The following is a 24,798-nucleotide window of genomic DNA, read 5'->3' as shown; positions in this document are numbered from 1 at the left end:
CCTGCCGGGCCACCACTGCTCCCGTCGACTGCTCCTTATCCGCAATCCGTGGCCTCTCCCCCTGCTGGGCCCCCACTGCTACCGTCGACTGCTTTTTATCCACTATCTCTGGCCTCTCCCCCTGCCAGACCACCACTGCTACTGTCGACTGCTGTTTATCCCCCATCCATGGCCTCTCCCCCTGCCGGGCCACCACTGCTCCCGTCGACTGCTCCTTATCCGCAATCCGTGGCCTCTCCCCCTGCTGGGCCCCCACTGCTACCGTCGACTGCTTTTTATCCACTATCTCTGGCCTCTCCCCCTGCCAGACCACCACTGCTACTGTCGACTGCTGTTTATCCCCCATCCATGGCCTCTCCCCCTGCCGGGCCACCACTGCTCCCGTCGACTGCTCCTTATCCGCAATCCGTGGCCTCTCCCCCTGCTGGGCCCCCACTGCTACCGTCGACTGCTTTTTATCCACTATCTCTGGCCTCTCCCCCTGCCAGACCACCACTGCTACTGTCGACTGCTGTTTATCCCCCATCCATGGCCTCTCCCCCTGCCGGGCCACCACTGCTCCCGTCGACTGCTCCTTATCCGCAATCCGTGGCCTCTCCCCCTGCTGGGCCCCCACTGCTACCGTCGACTGCTTTTTATCCACTATCTCTGGCCTCTCCCCCTGCCAGACCACCACTGCTACTGTCGACTGCTGTTTATCCCCCATCCATGGCCTCTCCCCCTGCCGGGCCACCACTGCTCCCGTCGACTGCTCCTTATCCGCAATCCGTGGCCTCTCCCCCTGCTGGGCCCCCACTGCTACCGTCGACTGCTTTTTATCCACTATCTCTGGCCTCTCCCCCTGCCAGACCACCACTGCTACTGTCGACTGCTGTTTATCCCCCATCCATGGCCTCTCCCCCTGCCGGGCCACCACTGCTCCCGTCGACTGCTCCTTATCCGCAATCCGTGGCCTCTCCCCCTGCTGGGCCCCCACTGCTACCGTCGACTGCTTTTTATCCACTATCTCTGGCCTCTCCCCCTGCCAGACCACCACTGCTACTGTCGACTGCTGTTTATCCCCCATCCATGGCCTCTCCCCCTGCCGGGCCACCACTGCTCCCGTCGACTGCTCCTTATCCGCAATCCGTGGCCTCTCCCCCTGCTGGGCCCCCACTGCTACCGTCGACTGCTTTTTATCCACTATCTCTGGCCTCTCCCCCTGCCAGACCACCACTGCTACTGTCGACTGCTGTTTATCCCCCATCCATGGCCTCTCCCCCTGCCGGGCCACCACTGCTCCCGTCGACTGCTCCTTATCCGCAATCCGTGGCCTCTCCCCCTGCTGGGCCCCCACTGCTACCGTCGACTGCTTTTTATCCACTATCTCTGGCCTCTCCCCCTGCCAGACCACCACTGCTACTGTCGACTGCTGTTTATCCCCCATCCATGGCCTCTCCCCCTGCCGGGCCACCACTGCTCCCGTCGACTGCTCCTTATCCGCAATCCGTGGCCTCTCCCCCTGCTGGGCCCCCACTGCTACCGTCGACTGCTTTTTATCCACTATCTCTGGCCTCTCCCCCTGCCAGACCATCACTGTCACTGGCAGCTGCTGCTTATCCACAATCTGTGGCCTCTACCCGTGCCGGGCCAGCACCACCGCAGCGGACTGCTGCTTTTCCACCATCTCTGGCCTCTACCACTGCTGGGCCAACACTGCCACCGTCGACTGCTGCTTGTCCACAATCCGTGGCCTATACCCCTGCCGGGCCAGCACCACTAACATCCGTGTCCAATTGTTGGTGATTTGTGTGTTCAACCGTATCTGGGTCTGTTGATGGCTGTCTTGGGCCGTGCATTTGCTTGGATCTGCTTGTTTGGTGAGGTGTATTTGTGAACTTGACGTAAGCCTAGTGCAAGTGTGGAGACTGATGTGTGCTTGTCCCCCGAGTGGGTTCAGCTGAGGATCCCCTATCTCCTAGCCATGCTGCCCCAGTCAGGCATCCCCTGTCTTAACCCTTGTACTCGTGGGAGGGGGCCCTTGACGCTTGTTTTGATGGACCCTCGCCTTGTGGATGTCACACCTGGCCTGGGTCCTCTTCTGGCCTCTGCCCACCCAGCTTTTCCTGATGAGTGACCAGAATGACTTAAAGCGGGAACCTTTACTTTTATAGATTTGAACGCGCGATTTCATAAACTTTTAACAGTCCATAGTCATTACTCAATGGTCTGCGCCGCCCCCCGCCCCCCCCACCACCAATTTTGTGAAATCCTGAAAACTGAAATCGATTTTAACTGTTGCAATTATTAAAAAAAAAAATAAAGATTGGATTCTGCCAAAGGGAAGCATAGTCCAACTAGCCCTGATCCAGACACTGCAGCTGCTCCCACCTCCTGCGGCAGCTTCTCCATGTCCTGGTCCCTAATGCCTGTTCCTGGTCAGTTGCTGGAGCGTGGCCACCAGAGCCCACAGCGGCGATGTTGGCGTGGCAGGGGTAGAGGTTGGAGGTGGTGAAGAAGCAGCTGTCCACGGTGTCCAGCAGGCCGGGCTGCTGAGCCTCCTGCTTGCTGCTGGTGTAGAGCTGGCTGGACTCATTGGCCTGGTGCTGCCGCATGATGAGGATGGCCTGCCTCATGTCTGGGGAGAGCAGAGAGAGCTCACGTTATGGGGCAGCTGGCGAGGGATGTGGGGGAGCAGAGCAGCAGCACATGGCTGGGTATGAGGGCCATGCCAGGGAGCGCATAGTCACAGAGCCGTGGGGCTGAAAGGGAGCTGAAAAGGTCACACTGGGCATCTTTACACGTGCTCCAGGGGCAGGAGGAGGCCTGTAAGTACAGGGTGTTGCAGCAGTGTCCCTGCACGTCTACAGGCAGCCATCTAGTCCAACCCCCGCCTGAGGCAGGATCAGCCCTGTCCAAACCACCCCAGACAAACCCATTGTGCAACCTCTGAGCAAAACTACACAATCACCCCTGACAACACCAGACATCACACCTGCCCCCGCCCCAGGGAAAGCAGGGGGACCGCAGCAGCCAGCATCCTGCTCCTGCAAATGTTGTCAGTAGGTGCTTATGAGACCCCAGGCAGAGGCCGTGGCCCGGCTATAAAGGAAGGCAAACCCTCTCCCCGCCTGTACCCATCTGAGCAGGGGGAGAATTCACAGGTGCTCCCTGCCTCCCAGCCAGGGCTTCGCCGGGGCTGTGTTGTCTGCCTGGGTTGGGCTCCTACCCACCTCCCCCAGTCAAAGGGCCGCAAGAGCCCAGAGTGGCTCTCAGCACAAGCTGTGTCCCCACTGCTGTGTTATCGGTTAATCATTTAACCGATATAATTAGAGGAGGTTAAACAGATTTTTTTTAAAACAATATTTACAAGTCTCACGGCTGGCTTTCTCTTCCAGCTTCACGTGCAGCTTTCATTCTGGGTGACTTGGTGGACAACCTCGCTTATGGGCTTTTTGACGTCTTGCAGGCACTTCAGCACCCTGGGGTCCGAGGAGTCTTCCAGAGGCTGCAGGCACGGGCAAGAAGGGAGACAGGACTCAGCACCAGTACATACACCACTCGGGCTGCATGCGACTGGTGGGCACAGACTGAGGTGCCATGGGAGGAGAGGGGACAGGGAATCGCCCAGGCCACGTGTCATCCTGGGCTGAGCACCGTGACTCGGGTGCTCGGTTCTGCCCTGATGCTGCATGCTCTAAAATGAGCCGTGCCTCAGCTTCCCCATCTGTGCAATGGGAAGACTGGTCTGCTTGGCAGGCTGCCCTGTGAATCCATTCTCCTCCTGCAAAGGGCAGACGATAACACGCACACACACACGTGCATCCACTCATCTCCCCTACTTTTCCTTCTGCTCTCCACCACTCCCTGCTCATTTGCCTCCTCTCTCTTTCCTTCCCATTTCTCGTGTACTGGGATGAGACAAGGGCAGCCCCTGCCCTCTGCACTGAGAAGTGGGGTCCTGCCACTACAACCCCCCATGGGGGCAGAGATGAGGTCCGAGGGCCATGGCGGCTCTGGTGTCTCCTGGCTTGTGAGTGCTTCCCTGGGACGAACGGGGAGGCATGGGCCTGAACTCTGCTCCCGGCGGGGTGCGGGTTCCCCAGAGACTCTGGGTTGCTAAGCCAGGCTCTCATGAAGCCCCGCTTTGCTGATACAGATAGAGTGGGGGGCACTACTACAGCCGTGCCGGGGTCGTGCCTCCCTCGGAGAGGGGCCGTGCAGGGCTGACCCCACCAACAAGGCACCGAGGAAGTGGAAAGATTAGTCTCACCTGCAGCGTCTTGTTCGTCTCGTTGATAGCCTGTTTGATCCGTGCCATCCGGATGGCTGCCCCGTTGTCCTGGTGCTGCGGAGAGAAGGGACGGTTAGAAATGTCCCCCCAGCAAAGGCTGAACTCAAATGCAGAGGTGGTTTCACACAAGCAATACGTCCCAGGGCAATGCGAAGATGGTCTCGTGGGAGAAACGCGGCCTACGGGTAACGTACGAGTCGGCTTTCGTAATTCTGATGGAGAATCCCAAGGTTTATTTTTAAATGCAATCCTTTCGATCGGCATTGATTGTGCAGCATTAGGCAGAGCATTTGGAAATGAGCCACGCATCAAAATACAACCAGTGACCCTCCACAAAGCAGTGCATCGCACCTGCTTGCAGGCATACTCATGTCCATTGGGCAGCACGTGCGCAAACAAAGCAAAAAACCCTACAGATCGGTTAAAACAAGAAATCTCAGGTCTTTTGCTATGGTGACGGGAACGCGTCATCATGCACTGCAAAGCGCGCGTACCTGGTCGACAGGATGCTTTGCCAGTTCCTCCATCGATAGCATTTCAAAATCTCCTGGTCTTCCTTGCCCAGCTTTTTCACCCGTTTCACTTCTAGGTCAGGGTATTCCCGGCGGTACTCTACTAATGATTTTTTCTTGCAACCCATGATTGAAGCGAGTCAAGAAATGAATGCTGTTTAGGGGTCCCTGTAATTCCTCCCTCTTCCCCTGGTTTGGTGGCCCCCTCCTCCTGGTCCCAGTCCCCTCGGGGTTTCTGGGAGTTGCAGTGCAAACTGCAGTCAGCGCCCCCCCCCCCCCCCCGGGGGGGGCGGGGTGCAACTCTGCAGAGGCCTGCCAGATGTGCTTCTGCACTACAAATCCCAGAGGCCTTTGTGAACAGGAAGAAGTAGTGATGAATACAGAGCTCCTATTGGCTGTGCTTCCAGATTACAAATCCCAGTAAATCCAGGCTACTATCCCAGAGGCCTCTGGGAGCAGGAAGACAAAAAAAAAAAGCAATGTGGAGCAACCTTGCAGAGCCCCATTGGCTGGGCTCCTGGACTACAAATCCCAGAGGCCTCTGAAAGCAAAAGAGAAAGTGAGGAGGGACTGTGTGCTGAATGAGTGTGTTAATAAACAGTCAGGACTCCTGGTAGAGATGATAACTTTTATTAGACAAAAAAGATTTTGCAAAAAAAACCATGTCTTTAATTGCAAGCTTTCAAGCACAAACACCCTTCATCAGGCTTTGGAGAAAAGATAGTAAAAGTTTTCCTTTCACTTCTATCCAGGAGACCTTTTACACTCTTTTCTCCAATGCCCGATGAAGGGTTTCTGTGCCCCAAACAAAACTTTTACAATTTTTTCTGCAATGCCCAATGAAGGGTGTTTGTGCCCAAAAGCTTGCAATTAAAGAAATGTTTTGTTTTGGGGTTTTTTTTGCAAAAATCTTGCTGGTCTAATAAAAGATATTACCTCTACCACGAGTCCTGATTGCCTTTTCCTCTAGACCAACATGGCGACAACTTGGATACCTGTTAATAAACAAAGCTCATGGGTCAGATGCGGTATCTCTTTTCTGAGACCAAGCAGATAGTAGCACAAAAATGTCTTTCTTTGCAAGGTTTCAGGTGCGAACACCGTCCTTCGGCCTGAGCAGAATTCAAAGTTTGGAAAAGTTCTGGGTAGAAAAGAAACTTTATTGTGCAGACGGGAGGTGGACGTTTATTCCCCGGGGTTGTTCAGAGTCCTTTTGCGAGAGAGTTTCTCTGGGATGTGCAGATCAGGCAGGCTTCTTCCCTGGAGGTGCCCGATGTCCATCAGGGGGTGAACATTTCTCCTGTCTCGGTTAGCAATGACATTTACATTTCCAAACAGCTAAATATGATATCTACTGTGTTTCAGGGATGCATGCTATAACCGTGTTGGTCTAACAAATAGAGATAAATGAAGCTCTTCGGTCAAAGGTGATATCTTTTATTAGACCAGTGACCATTACCTGTTTCTCGTGCTTTAAGTGCATGTCGTGGGTGTTGGTTGTAGCCGTGTTGGTCGAAGGACACAGGCAGACAAGGTTCTTTGGGTAAATCTGATATCTTTTATCAGACCGACTAAATAGTTGGCAAATTTATCCCTTGCAAGCTTTCGGGCACAAAAACGTTTCTTCAGGCATACTGTGCCCAAAAGCTTGCAAAGAACTTTTTTTCCAGCTACTCAGTTGGTCTAAGAAAAGGTTTCGCATGTACCCAGGGAAGCTTGCCTGTCTTCAGGCATATTACGTTATACTGGGAATGTCTGTTTAAATGTATTTGCACCTCTACTTTGGTCCCGTTGCCTTGTGACCCTGATCCCGAGCACTTTCTATAGAAAAGTAAGAAAACCCCTTTTGGCCGTGATGCTTGTGCCTCACTAGGGTGGGGTTTGGTGCAACTGGTGGTAGCGGTGGGATAGGCGGTCACAGCACCGGGCATCACACCCGACTTGGCCACAGGGAAAGCAGGGGGACCGCTGCAGCCAACGTCCGTAATGGTCTGTCCAGGGGGTAATGTTCCTTCCAGGAGCACAGGCACAGTCCAGTCCCCAGCTTAAACTGGTTGGTTTTGAGGCTGGTATCAGATGAACACCAAGGGCCTTCCAGCTGGAGACGGCCCAGGGTGAGGGCCAGATGCTACCAAGGGGCTGCTGCTACTTCCCTCGTGCAGGGGAGGTTGGGAAGGAGTGAAGTCCTGGGTGCGAGGTTGTGCTCTTGTAGAGGTCAGCGCCTCCCAGCAGGGCAGCAGCCGGACACTACGGAGGATTAGCGCCTGCAGCTAGAAGCTGGTCTCCTCCCTTTGGGGGCAAGTGACAAGGAAGGAGCTGAAGAGCAGAGCATGTTCGCTGCACCCTGCCCCAGGCCCCCAGCTGCTCTATTTCAGCCCACCAGGCTGGGTCCAGAGGGACCGGGCACCTACAACTCATGGGCAGACTGGCACGGCAGGCACCCAACTCCTCTGGGAAGCCAAACCTCCACCTCCACCTCCACCTGCCTTGCTCCCCCTCCACCCAGTCTGGACTGAAGGGTGCCTCGGGTGTGCAGAGCAGCCCAGGGTGCATCACAACCCCTTCACCCAACACCAGAGGGGAGGGAGACCCAGCCGCCACGTACCCTCCACGCCGACAGCCCTGCAGCAGGTGCACGTCGTGCTTGTAGATGAACTTCTCCTCCAGCACCATCTGGATGGCAACGATTACCTGTGTCGTGATGATGGTCACCTGGAAGGGCTCAGAGGCTGCTGAAGACCCATGCCACGGGTCCCTCTGCCTGAAAATTACACCACAGCCTGTCGGCAAATTGTTGCAACCGCGCCAGCTCACAAGCGCTGCTTCTGCACTGGAGGGGGGCTGGCAGCGGAGCCGTGGGGCATCACCCATACGTCTACCTTCAGCCTCTGGTGCTAAATCAGCCCCAGGCTGCATCACCCCTTGCAAGATGCTGACCTGGGGCAACAGGGTGCTAAGCAGCGTGAGGCTGGGGTAGGCACATGGATGGGAGACAGTGCAGGGGCTTTTCCTTTGGGAGAAGAGGCCTGTAGTTGCAAAGGAGGTGCGGTGGCAATTGAAAGGCAGCCCCAGAAGATCAAATGCAAGGAGGACATCCCTAACCAGCAACAGCCGATCAGCAAACTCTCCTCTTCTGGCCTCTGCCCGCCCGCTCTGGCCTCTTCTGGCCTCTGCCTGCCCGCTCTTTCCCGATGAGTAACCAGAATGATTTAAAGCAGGCACGTTTTACTGATGTAGGGACCCCTACTTTTATAGACTTGAATGAGTGATTTCATATAGTTTTTAACAGTCCGCTGTTGAAGCGATAAAAGAAATTGAGATTGGATTCAGCCAAGGGGAAGCATAGTCCAGCCAGTCCTGCTTCCTGTGGCAGCTCCTCCGTGCCCTGCTCCCTAGGGTCTGCTCCCGGTCAGTCGCTGAAGCGTGGCCACCACAGAGTCCATGGCGTTGGTGTTGGTGTAGCAGGGGTAGAGGCCCGAGACGGTGGAGAAGCAACAGTCCACGGTGTCCAGCAGGCCGGGGTGCTGAGCCTCCCGCTTGCTGCTGGCATAGAGCTGGCTGGACTCACTGGGCCGGTGGTGCAGCACGATGAGGATGGCCTGCCTCGTGTCTGGGGGGAGCAGAGAGAGCTCACGTTATGGGGCAGCTGGCGAGGGAGGTGGGAGAGCGGGGCAGCAGCACGCGGCTGGGTATGGGAGCCGTGCCAGGGAGCGCATAGTCACAGAGCCGTGGGGCTAGAAGGGAGCTGCAAAGGTCCCATCTGGTCCAGGATCAGCCCTGTGCAAATCATCCCAGGCAAACCCACTGTCCGATCTCCGGGCAAAACTACAGTCACCCCTGACATAGCACTAGGAATCACACCCAACCCTGCCACAGGGAAAGCAGGGGGACCGCCATGGCCAACATCCTGCTGCTGCAAAAGTTGTTAATATATAAGCTTAAGAGATCGCAGGCAGAGGCTGTGCCCCTGCTGCAAAGGAAGGCAATCTCGCCACCCGCTCCGAGTCCAAACCAATCTGACCAGAGGGGAAAATTTCTTTCTGACCCCAAATGTGGCATCAGTTTGACCCTGAGTGAAGGGGCAACACCCTGTAGCCGGGACCCTCGGGTTCATCCTAGCATGAGCACTGCCACAGCTTGGTCCCTATCCCCAGCTGGGGCTGTAGCCAGCACCTATGGGTGACTAGAGATGAACAATCCTGTATGCCCCCATTCAGGGTCAGACCAATGCTGCATTGGGGGTCAGGAAGGGATTTCCCCCCTGGTCACACTGGTACGGACTGGGGGGTTTGCCTTCCTCTGTAGTGGGGGCATGATCTCTGCCGGGGATCTCTGGAGCATCTATTAACAGCCTTGGTAGCAGCTTGACATCGTCCACTGCGGTCCCCCTGCTCTCCCTGGGGCAGGGTCGGGTGCGATGCCTGGTGCTGGGTCAGGGGTGACAGTAGTTTTTCTCGCAGGCTGGACAATGGGTTTGTCTGGACTGGTTGATCCCGCCCCAGGCAGGGGTTGGACTGGATGTGACCTCGGGAGCTCCCTGGCAGCCCCACGGCTTGATAAGAAGGGCAGAGCTAGGTGCCCCCATCCCAGGCCATTACGGGGGGGACCCACCACTCACCTGGGAGGCTCTGCAGGGCGTTGCTGATGTCGGTGCCCACACGGGACGAGATGGGGCAGAAGAGCAGCAGTAGGCAGTGGGAGCGCTGGTTGAACTCCTCCTCCACCAGCTGGATACCCAGGGGCTTGAGGTGCTCACGCAGCTGGGCCAGGAACTGCCTCTCGGAGCCGCTTGCCCGGCCGGTGACGTGGATCTGCAGGGGCAACACTGCCCGGGGAGCGAGGCGGTCACTGTCCTGCTGTGCAGCGGAGAAGCTGCCCAGACCCCTTGTGACCCAGGGCTCTGCTCCCCGCCCCCCGCAACCAGTGGCGGCCAGCATGGAGATAACAGCCCTACTACTGCTGCAAGGAACGGAGCGTCCCCGTGTCCAAGCGGGCTTCTAGCACCGACGACATCCCTGCCCCACATTCTCAGGCTCTTCCCCATCGTGGGAGCTGGGTCCCAAGTCTGCTGGAGCCAAGCGGTCCGTCTTGCCCCAGCAGGATAGGAGCTTGGTCCCATGGGACAGCAGCAAGTTTGGCCATCACCCCTGGCAGCCCTGTGCCTACCTCTGAGCCGCGGGCTGGGGGAGAGGGGTGCTGGGGACTGCTTCGCGGGGAGGGGTGCTGGCAGGCTGGCTTTTTCCTCCAGCTTCTGCCGCAGGCTCTGATTCTCCGTGAGCAGGCGGATGGCGATGCTCATGGACGCTTCGAAGGCACGGAGGAACTCCAGTGCCAACGGGTCCGAGGAGTCTTTCAGCTGCTGCAGGGACAGGCAAGAGGGGAGACAGGACTCAGCATCGCCTGGGCGCCCAGCACCGCCCCACTTGGGCTTCACATGACCAATGGACGCAGACCGAGGCGGCGGGGGAGGACAGGGGCAGGAAATAGCCTAGGACACGCAGTGCATCTGCCTGCGCCGAGCACCATGACTCCGGGGCGCTTGGTTCTGCCCTGACTCTGCATGCTTTAAAGCCAGCCATGCCTCAGTTTCCCCATCCGTGCAATGGGGAGCTTCTTGCCAGGCTGCCCTGTGAATCCATTCCCCCTTGTAAAGGGCGAGGATAACAGGTGCACACATGGATGCATGTGTGCACACACATGCACACACTCAGGTCACCTTCTTTTCCTCCTGCCCTCTGAACCATGCCCCCAGCACAGCTCTGCTCCCACCACATCTGCCTCCTCTCTCTCCCCTTCCCATCCTTCCCGTGCTGGGCTAGACCCTTCCCCCCAGCAGCCCCTGCCTTGTAGAACAACCCCTCTGCCGGTACGACCCGCCACGGGGCAGAGCTAAGGGTCCAAGGGCCACGGCTCTGGTTTCCAGTGCTTCCCCAGGCTTTGAGTGCTTAAATCTCCTAGCTCTGAGTGCTTTCCCAGGACGAAGCAGGGATGCCTCAGCAGAAAGTCGCAGGCCTGAACTCTGCTCCTGATGGGTGCAGGTTCCCCAAAGACCCTGGGGCCGAGCACGGTTCACATGACACCCCTGCTTTGCTGATACAGACGGACTGTGGGGCACCGCTACAGCCATGCCAGGGTCATGCCTTCCTCGGGGAGCCCCGCGGGCAGCCCGAGGGACTGCGCAGGGCTCACCCCGCCGACTCGGCCCCGAAGTCGTGGCAGCATTAGTCTCACCTGCAGCTGCTCTTGCAGCTTGTTGGCTTTCTGTACGATCTCCTGTGCCACTGTCATAGGGCGGTCACCAGCCACTGCCCTGTCCTGGTGCCGCTGTGGGGAGAAGGGAGGTTGGGAATGCAGAAAAGACTGAACTTAAATGCAGAGGTGGTTTCATACAAGCAATACGGCCTAGGGCCATGCAAAGATGGTCTCATAGGAGAAATACGGCCTTGCAGAGAGGGTCATGAATGAGTCGGCTTGGCAGAATTCAGTGTATATTTTCTAATTATTTCGACAGTTAATATTGATATTTACTTTTAAGCATTTCTTTCCATTTGTATCAGTTAACATTTCCAGGATTGCATGAGATTAGGGGTGTGTGGGGCAGAGCATTTAGGAATGACCGCCGGCTGCTGAAAGTTTTATACATAGATCAAGTCACTATCCATAGAGCAGTAAACTGCCCCTGCTTTCAATCCTGCTGTTCATCTGTATCTCATTCGTAAAGAAAGTGAAAAATTTAAAGATCAATTAAATGCAGGGGGTTGGACTAGGTGCGACCCCCTAGGGTCCTTTCAACTCTTGTTTCCTATGAGTCTATGATTTTCCGTATGCCCCTTTTCTATAGATTTCAGTTATGAAGGATGGAAATATTTTTTGTTGGTCCGTGAGAGTCGGGTGAACTGGATGTTTATTAATGTTTGCGGATAAAAATCAAATCCTGCCAAGCCTGCATATGAGCAACGTGTCCCGGGCAATGCAGAGACGGTGTCATACAAACTATACAGCCCCGGGCACACACAGAGACGGTCTCATATGACGGTCTCATAAGACCCCTTCTTGGGCACGCTGGGCCAGGACGGCGGCCACCGTGCCTGGTGAGGGCGAGGAGGCCAGCCTGCCGAGCACCTCCAGGACAGGATGAGGCGGGTCCTACCCTGTCTGGGACACGGCTGGCTTGGGGGCAAGGCTGTGCCTCAGTTTCCCTGCCTGTCAGGCAGCAAATGGCAGGATGTGTCTGGAGGAGGGAGTGTACCAATGTGTGTGTGTGTGTGTGTGTGTGTGTGCCCCCACCCCGACAACCCCCCAGCCCCGGGGGCCAGGCTCACCTGCGGTGCTGCTGCCTTCTTCTGCCCATCTTTGCCTCCGAGAAGCCATGACAGTGAGAAGATCCCGGAGCCCCAGCTCTGCCCAGCACTCGGCGCCCGCTCCGCCATGCAGCTGGGACCCCCCGGATTGGGGCCACGGGTCACTGCAGCATCGGGACCCCCGAGCCCCCCTGCATCGGGACCCCTGAGCTCCTCCAGATTGCAACCCCTGAGCCCCCCTGCATCGGGACCCCTGAGCTCCTCCAGATTGCAACCCCTGAGCCCCCCTGCATCGGGACCCCTGAGCTCCTCCAGATTGCAACCCCTGAGCCCCTCCGGATCGGGACACCTGAGCCCCTCCGGATTGCAACCCCTGAGCCCCCCTGCATCGGGACCCCTGAGCTCCTCCAGATTGCAACCCCTGAGCCCCTCCGGATTACAAACCCCCTCCGGATCGGGACCCCTGAGCCCCTCCGGATTGCAACCTCTGAGCCGCTCCGGATTACAAAGCCCCTCCGGATCGGGACCCCTGAGCCCCTCCAGATTGCAACCCCTGAGCCCCTCCGGATCGGGGCCGTGGGGCCCCGCGCGGCGCTGGGCCATGGCCCGGGGAAAGGAAAGTGAAAGGCAGAGGGCGGCGGCTGCAGGCGGAGGCGGCGGGAGACGCGCATCCCCGGGGCGGGCCCGGCTCTCGTCTGGCCGGAGCCCCGAGGAGGCTCCGTGCGGGCTGGTTTGCGCGGGGCCGATGCTGCCTCGGGCTCCGGGCCGGCTGCGCACGGGGGTGAAGTCTGCACCTCCCTGGAGGAGGGCAGAAAAGCAACCCCCCAACCCCTGTACCAACCTCACCAGGGGCAAGACCCACTCTTGGCACAGCCCCCAGCCTGGGCTGCAGCCGGCACCTCTGGGGAGGCTCAAAACCTGCTGAGAAACGGAGCAAGAAGGAGGGGAGGGGGCGACCAGCACAGCCCAGAAGCCGGGGCAGGCGAGGATGGGCTGCTGCTGCTTCTCCCATGTCAGGAAGGGCAGGGGCGTGCACCCGAGCACAGCACAGGTTTGAATCAGCGGAGAAGGCGGTGGAGACCCCGACTGGGCGGCAGGGATCTCTGCCCCTCCATCGCTTCGACGCGGGGCTGGAGCGGGGTGTGAAGGAGCAGCCAGGCGGGCCGCTCTGACCAGACCAGGTAAGACGCAAGATGTTGGGTGGGAGAGGAGAGCCAGCCCCTCTCCATGCAATGCCCCGCACGGTGCATCATCGGTGTCACTTTATTGGTTACAAAACTCAGATTGAAAAAAAGGCAACGGGCCAAAATCATGCCCTCACTGCTTCCCCTTTCCCCCCCAGGCTGGTATGACACCCCCACGGGAAGGACATCTCTCTTTTCTTAAGAGACCACCAGCTCAGGATGGGCAGCAGCCAGCCCGTGAAACCCTGGTACGGGAAGAGGAGAAGAGAGGGGATCTCCACAGGGTCTCAGGAGCCACGAGGGGAAGCTGCAATGCTTCATCCGCAAGAAACCCACCACCACAGGCCAGTGCGGTGCCAAGCAGGGATGCCACTGACAACCACCACGCACAGGTCCCTGATACCAGGGGGGAGCTGCCGATGCAGCCTGGACACTGCTGGGAGCGTCTGTGCCTCCTGGTAGCTCACCCAGAACAGGGAGCCCTGCTTGGTTTTGCCACAGCGCATGCCACCCGGGAGCTCTCACGCCTGCAGGGTCCCATGGGGCCTCCACGGGACAGGCTGGCATTGCCCGGGACATAAGCCCAGTGGCTAACCCCCTACAGGAGCCATGACTGCAGCGAGGGATGAAGTCTTGGGTGCGAGGACGTGCTAGAGCCGTGCACCCCGCACCACGGGGCAGAGACCCCCCACCCGAGCACCTTCCTGCTGTCTACAGTCACGGTGCACGTGATGCCGAAAACCAAGTTGGAGGCGGGGGGGTACAAATAACCCAGTGGCCTTGATGATCAAGTCAGTGGTGTCCGGAAGAACCCGAGCTCCCAGGGGGCTGATCTGATGGAGCAAGAACAAGGGATGGGGCAGAGGGAGACAGTGTCCATCCCTGACGTGCTAGAGCCCCACAGTCCCTACAGCCGGATGTTGGTCTCAGCTGTCCGCATTGATGGGCATCCTCTCTCCATGCAGCAGGCTCTCCTGCTCCCCTGGGGTGCCCGCAGGCGGGCGCCGGGCTAGCCTAGCCAGCAGCGGCTGGTGCAAGCCGTTGTAGAGGGCAGCACCGGCGAGCAGGATGAGGAAGCCCAGGATCTGCAGGGCGTGGAAGACCTCCCAGCCCACGGCCAGGCTGACGGCCCAGATGACCACGGTGCGCAGGCTGTCCAGCACCATGCGCGTGGTGGCGCTGATCTCCTTGGTGACGCTGATGCCGGCGAAGTTGAAGAAGGCGATGCTGCTGATGTTGCCCAGCAAAGCCAGGGCGATGAGGGGCTGGCGTCCCACCTGGCAGAAGGCATCCAGGGCATCCTCCAGCACGTGCCGCGGGTTGCCACCGAAGCTGCCCGCCGGGATGAAGTACATCGGGATCAGCAGCAGCGTCAGGATAACGAAGCCAAAAAGCCCTGGGAGAGAGCAGGGTGTCAGCAGCTGCTCGGTTCAAAACAGGCTCCACGCACGAGAGCCCGGTCCAGAGCCTGTCGCTCTCACCGACCCCATAGAGACTCCCGTGAAGTACTGGGTGCGAGGATGTGCTCTGGGGAAGCCAGAGGGGCCGGGCACCTCCAACTCGTGGGCAGACTGGCACGGCAGGCACCCAACTCCTCCTCCACCCGCCTTGCTCCCCTCCCACCCAGTCTGGACTGAAGGGTGCCTCAGGTGTGCAGAGCTGCCCAGGGTGCATCACAACCCCCTTCACCCAACACCAGCGGCGGGGGGGACGCAGCCATCACGTACCCTCCGTGCCGACAGCCCGCAGCGGGTGCACGTCGTGCTTGTAGACGAACTTCTCCTCCAGCACCATCTGGATGGCGACGATCACCTGGGCCATGATGATGAGCAGGTCACCTGGGAGAGGGTCAGAGGATGCTCAGAGATCCGTGCTGCAGGTCTCCCTGCCCGGAAATTACACCATAGCCTGTCGCACACTGCTGCAGCCGTGCCAGCTTGCAGGTGCTGCCTCTGCACTGGAAGCAAAGCCGGGGGGTGTCACCTGGGGGTCTACCCTCCACCGCTGGCACTCAATCAGCCACAGGCTGCACCACCCCTTGCAAGATGCTGACCCGGGGCAGTGCTAAGCAGGCTCAGCCTGGGGTAAGCACGTGGATGGGGTTTTTCCTTCAGGAGAAGGGGCCCATCCTTGCAAAAGTGGTGCTGTGGCAGCTGGAAGGGCTCATTGCCCTCCCGAGGCAGCCCCGAAAGATCGCACTGCCTCTCCCAAGCAAAGGGAAAGCATCGCTGGTCAACACCAGCCCCGTTCTCTGCTTCCCAACCTTCACAGGAGACCCCTGCCCCATCTCCGCCAGCCCCTACCGACCTGTGATGACCTCGCTGAGGTTGTGTTTCTCATCCTGGTTGTTGAGCAGGTCCGCCAGCCCCACCACCACCAGCCCCGCGATGGTCACCGCGATGCCCAGCCACTGGCTCAGCACCAGCTTGCGGCCCAGGAAGGCCACGGAGAGCAGCCCGGTGAAGATGATGACGGCCCCCCGCAGCATCTGGAAGCTGGAGGCGCTCGTCATGTTCAGAGCTGGAGTGGGAAAGACGCAGAGACTAGTGAGCGGGCATTGTCCCGGGCACCGGCCCCTGCTATCACAGCCCGGTTTCCAGCTCGGAGGGTGTCTGAGCCTGCAGCACCCCGGGGCCGTGCTACGTTACAAGCCTGCACAGGCAAGGGCTCATCCCCTGCACCGCAACCGTAGCAGCACCTGGGGAACGGCTCAGGGGAGGAGACTGGGCAAGATAGACCTAGGATCTGACCCAGGACCTGGCAGTTCTTATGTTTTACCTACATTTTGTATTTTTGGCACAAGGGAAATATGAAAAGGATCCTCCTCCCTTTGGACAGGCCTTGATTTCCCAGTCATCAACTGCTTTTCTACTGCTCATTGCATGTCTGCTGCCCCCGGGGGACCTCTCTCCCACTTCCCCTCTGCTGGTTTCCACTATGCTGCTCCAGACAGCTGAGGAAGGAGGCTTTGCATTCAAAAGCTTGTCTAACTCCATGCCAACTACAGAGCTGATCCCATAAGAAACTGCCTTAAGGAATCCCATCCTCCAAAAAACACCCACTCCATGCAGTATATGCGGGAGCTTGAGAGCATCCATCCAGGCCAGCTGCAGCAGCAGGACCTCTCACCAGAGACGCAGCCCCATGGCCCAGCCACCCCACATGGCTGCAGGGGCTGGAGGTGGCAGGTGCCTAGCAAATACGTTAGAGACCCTCCTGTGTGGAAGACATTGCCCTTAGTGAGGCCTTTGGAGGATGTTCCCGCCCTCGGCTTTGTCATATTGAATGAAATAGTTTGAATGTTTGTAAAGGTTGCCCATTAGCCAGTTTCAGGAAGAAGATAGGATCTATCTCCTTATCTAGCTCATTGTTTTGGAGCTACGTGCGAAATGTCCTGACTTCGCCTAAAACCTTAATCTAAATTGTACCTTTAGAAGTTTTTTACAAAGAAAGTAAATGTCCTAAATTCCGAGAAATCAAAGCCTGGGGCCTTTTAACCAGACTGGTAAAAAGAAAAGAGTATTTACAGTGATATGGAAGTCTCCCCAAGAATAATTTAAAAATGCTCAACAAAGGTAATTTCTGTTGAGTAAGATCCGAGCCCAAATTTGGGAGTTATAATGAATTGAGTAGGAGGAGCCCGATGACGGCAGCTCACTCAATAAAAACCTGTAACTTACTGTCCCAATTTGGAGGTGACTTCACTTGCAGAACAACGAAGGAAGAATCGCAAGTGTAAGTTCAGATTAGATTGATCGCCTAATCAAGCCTCTCCGTGAACACGAATCTCTTAGTTCACGCTGAAGCCGCGGAGCGCCCGAAAGGGACTGAAGGAAGGGGACATAGTCCTATCACTGGTGAGCCCAGCTCATTGAATCGTATTGCTGAGGCCAGCCTATTGAACCGTACTACTGAGGCCAACCCATTAAATCGTACTACTGAGGAATGAAACCATATTTTGGTATTTGGCTTCTCGGAATTCTAGGATTGTAAGTATATTATGAAAAATAACAGTATTGATTCAAATTTAACTTTTAGTTGTAATTGTAGTTGTTTTTGTAACACTAATTCTTATAGCATTGTTTGGGAAGGAAGTGCATTTGGAGCATTGTTTCTGATATATGTAATTATTGTGTTTTTAATGTTTGTGGTGTTTCTTAAAGCTAAGCAGTGTTATATACGTAGCAAAGAGTTTTAAAATAAAATTGTGTTGTATAAATTAAGTGTGTAATCATTGTGAAATCGTGCAATCAGCTAACTACTCCCCCAGCCAGTGCATCAAAACGAATCAGTAAATCGTGTGGGATTTTCTCTATTCCATAACCCACTAGAGACAGGCTTCTGCTACGGGAGGTTTTGTTGGGAGGTTTTAGTGGGATGTCCCGAAGTGGAGACCCCCCCCGGACGCCTCTCACTGGGTGGGTCAGAGCCACATGAGTCCCCTGCGGCGGACCCCCTTTGGAAGAGGAAGGGCAGCCAGGGAGGCCTTTGGGGAAGCAGCTACTGCCTCGGCAGGCTGATTTGCAGCTGGAAGGAAGTGAAAGCCCTGGCAAAGGGCCCTTAGCACTGAAACCAGGCCCTTCTCCTCTCTGCCACCTCTGCTTTCTGGAGGCAGAGCCCTGGCATCGTTGCACTGTGCTGGAAAGGCGGCACCAGGCGAGCAAGCCCTGCACCAGCTTTCTAGAGGGTGCCGGAGGGACGTGCATGCCCAGGCTCATGGGAGGAAGGATGCTGCAGCCTTCCAGAGCTACCTGCAGCTCAGGAGATTAGGACATGAGTCCCTGTTCTGCTACAGATGCCCCATGTGCCCCTGGCTGAATCTTCAGCTCCGTGCCTCAGTTTTCCTCATCCATGGAACGGGGCTATCAGCTTTGCTGCACCCCTTTCAGGGCAAGTGACACATCCTGGCATTGCAGCAAGGGAAATACTCAGCAGAGAGCTTCGGGTCCCGTTCCCAGCAAAAGAAGCCTTGCACGGGGAGGAGACGCGGCCTCCCAAGAGCTTCTGCAAGGGGACATTAGATGCCGCAGTGGAACGGGCATCTCTGCCCCGGCCTTGCTTACTGCTTGGTTTAATTGGCGGGGCCTCCCCCCTGCACCCTCCCTGGTGCAAAGGGCTCACATGCCTGCACTCAGCAGGCGCGTTTCCAGCGAGGGTTTCAATTCCCCTTTTTCAATGCACTGTTTTGCAAGCCTTGCAGCTCAAAGCAGCCCTGGGAAACCGGGCACGTCTCAGGAAATACACCAATCCAAGACCCCCCATATACACACACAGTCACGTATCAGACCCCCTGGCACCACCACCGCACACAGACCCTGGCCACGTGCGAGTGCCCGGCACGTACCCACATACATGATGCTGGTCCCCGTCATGTCGCAGAGCGCCGGGGGCAGGAAAAGCAGCGGGTTGAAGGGCTGCGCAGTGGCCAGGATGGGCTCAGCTCGCCGCCGGTCCCGACACATCAGGAGGTAGAAAGCCACGAGGCAGGAGAACTCGCCCAGGAACATGCCCACAGCCTGGAAAGCAGGGGCAGCCCCATGTCAGTGCCTAGGGACGATGCTCTCCAGTGCCTGAACCCCGAAACCCCCGTGCACGTCCCAGGCAGTGGCAGCAGATCCCAGGTCAGCTCCCATCGTGTCCAAGAGCAGGGCAGCAGCGCGAACCAGAGGTAGACGAGCTTCCCCCTGTTTCACCAAACACCAGCCGTGCTTTGATGCACCAGGGGCTCCTAAAAGGCACCGAGACCTGGGAAGGACATGTAGCTTGCGGGGCGGTAAAAGCACCAGACCGAGGCTTGGGAGAAGGGGTCACACTTGGGCCCCTCTTCCCTGCCCCTGTACCGCTGCCGCAGGAAGGCAAAGCAGCTGGCAGGGGTGAGTGCAATCACTACTTCCACAAGCCATAGAGGCTGGGCATCCAGCCCGGCATCTACGAGGCCTCACCTGCAGGAAGGGGTGCTGGAACGGGTGCTCCTCCGTGCCCCGGCAGCCGGCGGCGCTGAAGTTGTCGGCCCATCTGGAACAGATGTGGAAGGGGTGGTTAGGACGGCATGGACCCACACCTTTCTGGACCATGGAGAGGGTGAATGGAGTCATGGTCAGGTCCAGAGGTTTTTTCCTGGAAATGCCCTGACACCCAGAAGCATCCCCAGCTTGATGGCACTCTCCCTTCCAGTTACTGGCAGGCGCTGGCAAGGCATCTGCTCTCAGCCATGGGTTCAGACCACAGGCCAAGCTTGCCCTTTGCTGGCTACTGACTCCCCTAGGGCTGGAAGGGAGATGGGCTTGGAGACATCCCCTCCCTCCATTCCCTTTAGCAACAGAGGAGGGTTTAAGGTCTCTTGGAGAGCTGCTGGGCAGGGAAGAGCCTCGCTGCACTTCGCCTTCACGAATGAATGAGCTCTCTCAAAGGCCTGGCAGGTCATGGCTCCGTGCGGGGTAGTGGGGAAATAGCTGCTTTATGTAACATCCTGGCTCTGCCCCAGCTTTCCCGGGCCCTGGCGCGAGTGCCAAGCTGCATCCCCTCCCCGCCGAGGCATTCCCAGCGGCCAATTCACTCCCCCACCCCTTCTCCCCAGTTCGCTCCTTTTTTAAAGCTGTCTCTCAAGTCTCAGCATATGCATTTGTGATCCTCCCCACACCCATGCTCACGAGGGGTCCGTGGCAAGGAAACAGCCTTTTCATGGACCAGGATGATGGGTCAAGCCTGGCCATCAGGAGGGAACCGCTCCTTAAAGTCAATGCGGTCATTACGCTCCAGAGTGAACAGCCTCCATGCTGACCGCACCGGTCACCCTCCCCATTTCAGCCTGGCCTCAGGTCCCAGCCCACTGGTTCTCCTTGCCCACTGGATGCCGAGGCCCTCCAAGGCCATAGAGGACCGAGCCTGTAAGCTCAGAGGTCTGCGAAGGGGCTAGGAGCGGCTGCTTGCTCAGTGCAAGCCGGGCAGAATCGCTCCTGGACACAGCCCGGGCTCAGCCGGGTGATCTACAAGCAAAGCCCATGGCACTGCTCAAGGTTTGGTTGCTGCCTTCCCCAACTTTCCAGCTCCCCCCAACAATTTCAGCTCCAAAATCAGGGACTTCTCCTCCATCCCAGCAGCCGGGGCGGGGGACACGCAACACCGCCAGCCTCCCGGGCTTGCAAAGCAGATCATCAAATCATAGTAAATGAGGGCTGAAGGGACCTCAGGAGGTCACGTCTAGTCCAACTGCTCCAAGCAGGAATAGCCCCAACTACATCATCCCAGCCAGGGCTTTGTCTACCTGGGTCTTCAACACCTCCAAGGATGGGGAGTCCACCACGTCTCTGGGGAGCCTGCTCCAGTGCTTCACCACCCTCCTAGCGAGAAAGTTTTTCCTAATATCCAACCGCAACTTCCTTTGCTGCAACTTGAGCCCATTGCTCCTTGTTCATCATCTGTCTTAGCAATAAGGGCACACTGCTGACTCCTGTTCAGCTTCTTGTCCCCCCAGGTCCTTTTCTGCAGAGCTGCTGCCCAGCCCGTCACCCCCAGCCTGCACCGGTGCAGGGATTGTTCCCTCCTAAGTGCAGGACTTTGCACTTGTCCTTGTTGAACCAACTCAGACCTCTCTCCAGGCTGCTGATTCTCAGCTACGGCTTTCCAAAGCAGGGGCACTTGCTTCTGCCCCTGCAAGTGCCGGGAGAACAACCCAGAGCCCAGCGCCGCTCCCTGCGAGGCTCAGGCTGCAGACGCCGGAGCTGCCATGACTTGCCTGTGAGATCCCCACAGCGCTTGGGCCTGCCCGCGACGGTTTCCTCCGGGCAGGACTGACACGTCGGGGAACTGACACCGATGTGTAGCAGTCAGAGCAGGGTTTTTTCGGGAATCAGGTGTCCGTACGGCGCTTGGTGCTATCACAGCCGGCGAGGCAGAGCCAGGAGAGGCAGGGCAGCCAGCGTCCGTGCAGAGGGTTTTAGAGCCGTGGGTACCAGATATGGGGGGCCAGCTGTGCAGACACAGCTGGGGAAGGGGTTGCACCTCTTCGCGGAGGGCAGAGCTGCCGTGCAAGGCTTTGCTGGGAACTTCAGCCGTCTTGCTGTACCAGGAGCATCCGCTGCCCCTGCAAACAGGGGTCCTGGGGCTAGCCCAGGTCCCTGCAGGGAGGCTACCTGCATGAGTGCGGCCTCAGGGTCTGTCTTCGGGCACGATTTCATTGCATCCCTGCAGAAGGCTTGGGGATGTTTCCTCTGGCGTCTCTAACCCAATTGCTGGCCCGCGGTTATGCGAACTGGGGCGCGTGCAAGGGGATGGCAGGACCGTGAGCACGTCTGTCCCAGCCGCCGAGCTCAGCGGGCAGGAGGTGAGGAGTCCTTTTGGTGCCGTGAGCATTTATTTAAGCTGAGCAGCCAGCATTTCTGCCCGAGCCCGAGCTCGCCTGTCCACCCAGCCCTGACTCAGCACCGTCTTTTGCAAGAGGCCTTTGAATGAGCCCCGTCAGGGTTTCTGTTCGGCTGTGACCACACTAAAGCAGTGCACGCAGGAGCCAGGGGCAGCCCCGTCTCTCCACATCCATCATGACGTCCCTCGAAGGACACCGACCGGGCTTGGCTTTGCCCATCCGATCCCTCGCTGGCTCCAGCACGGCCTGATCAGGTTGTGCGAGCCTCTCCCCCAAGCACTCGGTGGGAAGGGAGAGGGGCCGGATGGTCGAACCTCTGCTCTTCTGCAGGTTGCAGGGGAGATAGGCCTGGGGCTCCCTCCGTTTCTGCCCTATTCAAGGGTCAGGAGTCCCAGGAGAGGGTCCTTCGCAAGACTTCGAGGCCGGGATGCGATGCCAGCCAGATTAGAGACCTGGCCTGGGCTCACGCTAGCTCTGGGCTTGGCAGGGCATGGAGTCTGATGGGGACGCTGGCTCACAGCCATTTAGCCCAAATCACCGCAGTTCACTAAGACCAGGATCTCTCCATCCTGACAGAGCAGGGAGCAGAGAACAGGGGAGAAGTCTGTCCCCAAACATGATACGGGAGAAGCAGCGATGCTTTTGCTTCCCCCCGAAAACTAGTTAAAAAACCCAGCTCAGCCACAGGTCAGAGCATTTGGGTGGGGATGAGATTTGCATTGAGTGCTGCTGGGTGGAGGCACTATCCCTCACCCACTATCTCTGCTGGGCTGGAGATTAAAAAGGCCAGCTATTTGCTATTCCGGACCTGATTGCTTTTACCTTGGCCCTCAAGGTCTGATTGTCTGCAAATCCGGGACAGAAAATGAGCCCTGCGTCACGGAGGATGAAGCCGCTCCAGCCAACAGCCTGCCTTGCACAGAAAGAGGAGTCAGCTGCCTGGTAGAAAGGCCTCTTGCACTGGTTGAACTGGGGCCCTGTCTACACAGAGCCCTGCAGCAAAGCAAACTGAGGTTATGCATGAAAGCATCAATTCTCAGCCTTCCTAGACTCAAACCTGCCAGATCTTTGTTTTCACTCGGCTACAGGAAAAATAAGAGAGCGGTTTTGCTGTTGCAAAGAGCCCAGAGAGATCGCAGCCCTGGGTCCCTGCTTGAAATCTTGGGGTTTATCTGGTGAATCAGCTTTGCAGACTTCACAGGCCTTAACACCCTCGAAGGGATCTCGGGGCGCCCCGGCTGAGAATCGCCGCGCGACACCCTCACGCTCGTTAGCTCGGCAGCGGGAATGAGCGGCGTGGAGCCCACCCGAATCCTGAACAGCCGCTGCCACACAAGGGGTTAATGCATGGTCCAGATTAGCTAATGAGTGCTAAATGCTCTCCCAAAATGGCTATTCAGCAGCTTTCTCCCCCCTCCTCCCCTTTAACTAGCACGGAGGCAGGTTCGAGGCCGAGGCAGGCTGGACTGAACCCCGATCTCCTGGGTCCCAGCCCCGCTGCCCCTGCTTGCAAGCAGGTCTCTGACCCCATGCACACCTCATTCGCGCTGCTGGCCTGTCTCTACCCCAATGCAAATCCCCCAAAAGCCAGCACCCCATCCCTTCCTACCGGGCTCCTCCAGGCATCAGAGGACCCCGTCCTTGCGCCCTGGCATCAAATGATCCTTTAGGGGCTCATACAAAAGCCCCTTCCTCCCCCTGCCATTGAAGGAGTGATTTGGGAGGGCAGATGAACCCTGCATGAAGCCTCAGTGTGGACGCCCCCGGATCCAGCCCTAAAGCAGCTTTCACACGGGTATGGGAACAGAGGGGGCAACCCTGTGCGACTGACTGTGGGTGCAGCCTTGCAGCAACAGCAGCTTGCTGGGAGGCTACTCCAGATTAAGGGGATCCGGATTAAGCGTGTCCACACAGGGAGAAGGGCGAGCAGCACCCTTGCCAGGCAGGCTCGGAGCTGCCTCCCAGGCCCCCCAGCCACCCAAGCTGGGCCAGGGAGAGCCCGAGCCGACACCTACTTGGCCGAGAGGGTGTTGATGGAGCCGGTGAGCAGCATCAGCGCGGCCAGGAGCAGCTGGTACCTGGTCCAGGCCATGCTCACGGCGGGGCGCCTGCAGCACCCAGCACCCACTCCGCCGCACCCGGCTCTGCTTCCTCCTGCCTGAGCTGGGAGGCGGGGAAGGGGAGGAGGAGGAGGAGGAGGAAGCATCATATGACCGTAGTCAGCTGAGCCAGGCGCCCGGCCCTCATTTCATTTGCCTGCCCAGTCCCTAGCCTGGCGCTGGCAGGGGAGTGCTGGGGAACAGGGGCCAGGAAGGGAGGAGCGGAGCAGAAGAGGCCGGTGCAAGCAGATGGAGGAGCTCCTACCTGGGAGCTCGTAGCATCCTCTCGTGTTGCCCTAGCAACTGGAGGATGCTGAGCCCAGAAGGAGAGCCACCCAAAGCTCCTCTGCCCTCCCCTGTCCAGCTACGGAGGGTCCCAAGCGACTTAGGGTCCCCGGGTAGCGAGGGGGCAGGAGCGGCGCGGGCAGTGCCAGGGCTTGGGTGAGCGGGAGGATGCTCGGAGGGTCGCAGGCCGTGCTCTCCCCAAGCCGGTTGGACCCTGAGAGCACGAGGGAGATCCCTAGTCCAGGTCTCTGAGCCAGTCATGCAGTGCCCCTGACCCAGAGGTGCGGGAGCAAATCGGGGGGTAGCCTCTGCTGCCCTCCGAGCCGGCTGGGCAAGGCCTGGGGGTCGCTCTTGGGCAGGGGAAGGGGGTCTCCTGGGATGATGGGGATGGTGCTCAGCTTCGGTGCCCCTGGGACTGCCCAGACACAGGCCAGGTCGGGAAGCTGGTGCAGAGAACTGCACCTTTCGCCTCCGGCTGCAGGCACGAGCCGAAAGGGGTGAGTGGTGCAACCCCCCTGCAAACAGCAGCATCCAGTGCAAAGGTTGGGAAGAGCCTGGAGAGCCCCCTTGTCTCCCCTTCTGGTCCCCAGAGGCTGCCTGACCTCCCTGCCCTGCTCGGCTTTGCGGGGTTTGCTCTCCTCCACCTCCGGGCCGAGCAGGCAGCACTGGTGCAGAGGGTTTGTCACAGCCGTGTGCTGCGTGTGCATGTGTGCATGGGCACAGGCATGTGCATGCATGCATGGGCTTGCCCCTGGGAATTATTCACCCTCATCCTGTCTAGG

General features: G+C 58.1%; 2 protein-coding genes and 1 long non-coding RNA gene across 5 annotated transcripts; all 3 read right to left on the bottom strand.

Annotated features, from left to right (window-relative positions):
• Positions 1 to 1,556: 1,556 nt before the first annotated feature.
• Positions 1,557 to 5,014, bottom strand: LOC112551940. The gene is made up of 4 exons (XR_003096279.1): positions 4,768 to 5,014; positions 4,253 to 4,327; positions 3,350 to 3,487; positions 1,557 to 2,617 (listed from the first exon to the last, which is right to left on the bottom strand). It is a non-coding gene; the product is annotated as an uncharacterized LOC112551940 (long non-coding RNA).
• Positions 5,015 to 5,503: 489 nt separating this feature from the next.
• Positions 5,504 to 12,711, bottom strand: LOC102377048. 2 transcript variants are annotated; one of them, XM_025215790.1, is made up of 7 exons: positions 12,638 to 12,682; positions 12,108 to 12,571; positions 11,017 to 11,109; positions 9,952 to 10,144; positions 9,404 to 9,610; positions 7,391 to 8,395; positions 5,505 to 7,074 (listed from the first exon to the last, which is right to left on the bottom strand). In XM_025215790.1, exons 2-6 carry the CDS (start codon positions 12,213 to 12,215, stop codon positions 8,178 to 8,180), a joined length of 819 nt encoding a protein of 272 aa, XP_025071575.1. In that variant the 5' UTR covers positions 12,216 to 12,571; positions 12,638 to 12,682; the 3' UTR covers positions 5,505 to 7,074; positions 7,391 to 8,177. The 2 variants fall into 2 exon arrangements, with proteins under 2 accessions (XP_006033944.2, XP_025071575.1); XM_006033882.3 differs by having other exon boundaries at positions 5,504 to 7,074; positions 12,108 to 12,711.
• A 599-nt stretch (positions 12,712 to 13,310) lies between these two features.
• SLC35F6 (solute carrier family 35 member F6) lies at positions 13,311 to 23,806 on the bottom strand. 2 transcript variants are annotated; one of them, XM_014524816.2, is made up of 7 exons: positions 23,648 to 23,774; positions 22,455 to 22,541; positions 19,213 to 19,285; positions 18,615 to 18,786; positions 15,578 to 15,790; positions 14,998 to 15,108; positions 13,311 to 14,666 (listed from the first exon to the last, which is right to left on the bottom strand). In XM_014524816.2, exons 4-7 carry the CDS (start codon positions 18,775 to 18,777, stop codon positions 14,197 to 14,199), a joined length of 957 nt encoding a protein of 318 aa, XP_014380302.1. In that variant the 5' UTR covers positions 18,778 to 18,786; positions 19,213 to 19,285; positions 22,455 to 22,541; positions 23,648 to 23,774; the 3' UTR covers positions 13,311 to 14,196. The 2 variants fall into 2 exon arrangements, with proteins under 2 accessions (XP_014380302.1, XP_006033942.1); XM_006033880.3 differs by lacking the exon at positions 22,455 to 22,541 and having other exon boundaries at positions 23,648 to 23,806.
• Between the last annotated feature and the right edge of the window lie 992 nt (positions 23,807 to 24,798).

The sequence above is a fragment of the Alligator sinensis genome, unplaced genomic scaffold (genome assembly GCF_000455745.1).
Source record: "Alligator sinensis unplaced genomic scaffold, ASM45574v1 scaffold650_1, whole genome shotgun sequence".
NCBI classification, from domain to species: Eukaryota; Metazoa; Chordata; order Crocodylia; family Alligatoridae; genus Alligator; species Alligator sinensis.
The sequence above is the reverse complement of the archived record's forward strand: the minus strand, read 5'-3'. Positions and strand labels throughout refer to the sequence as shown.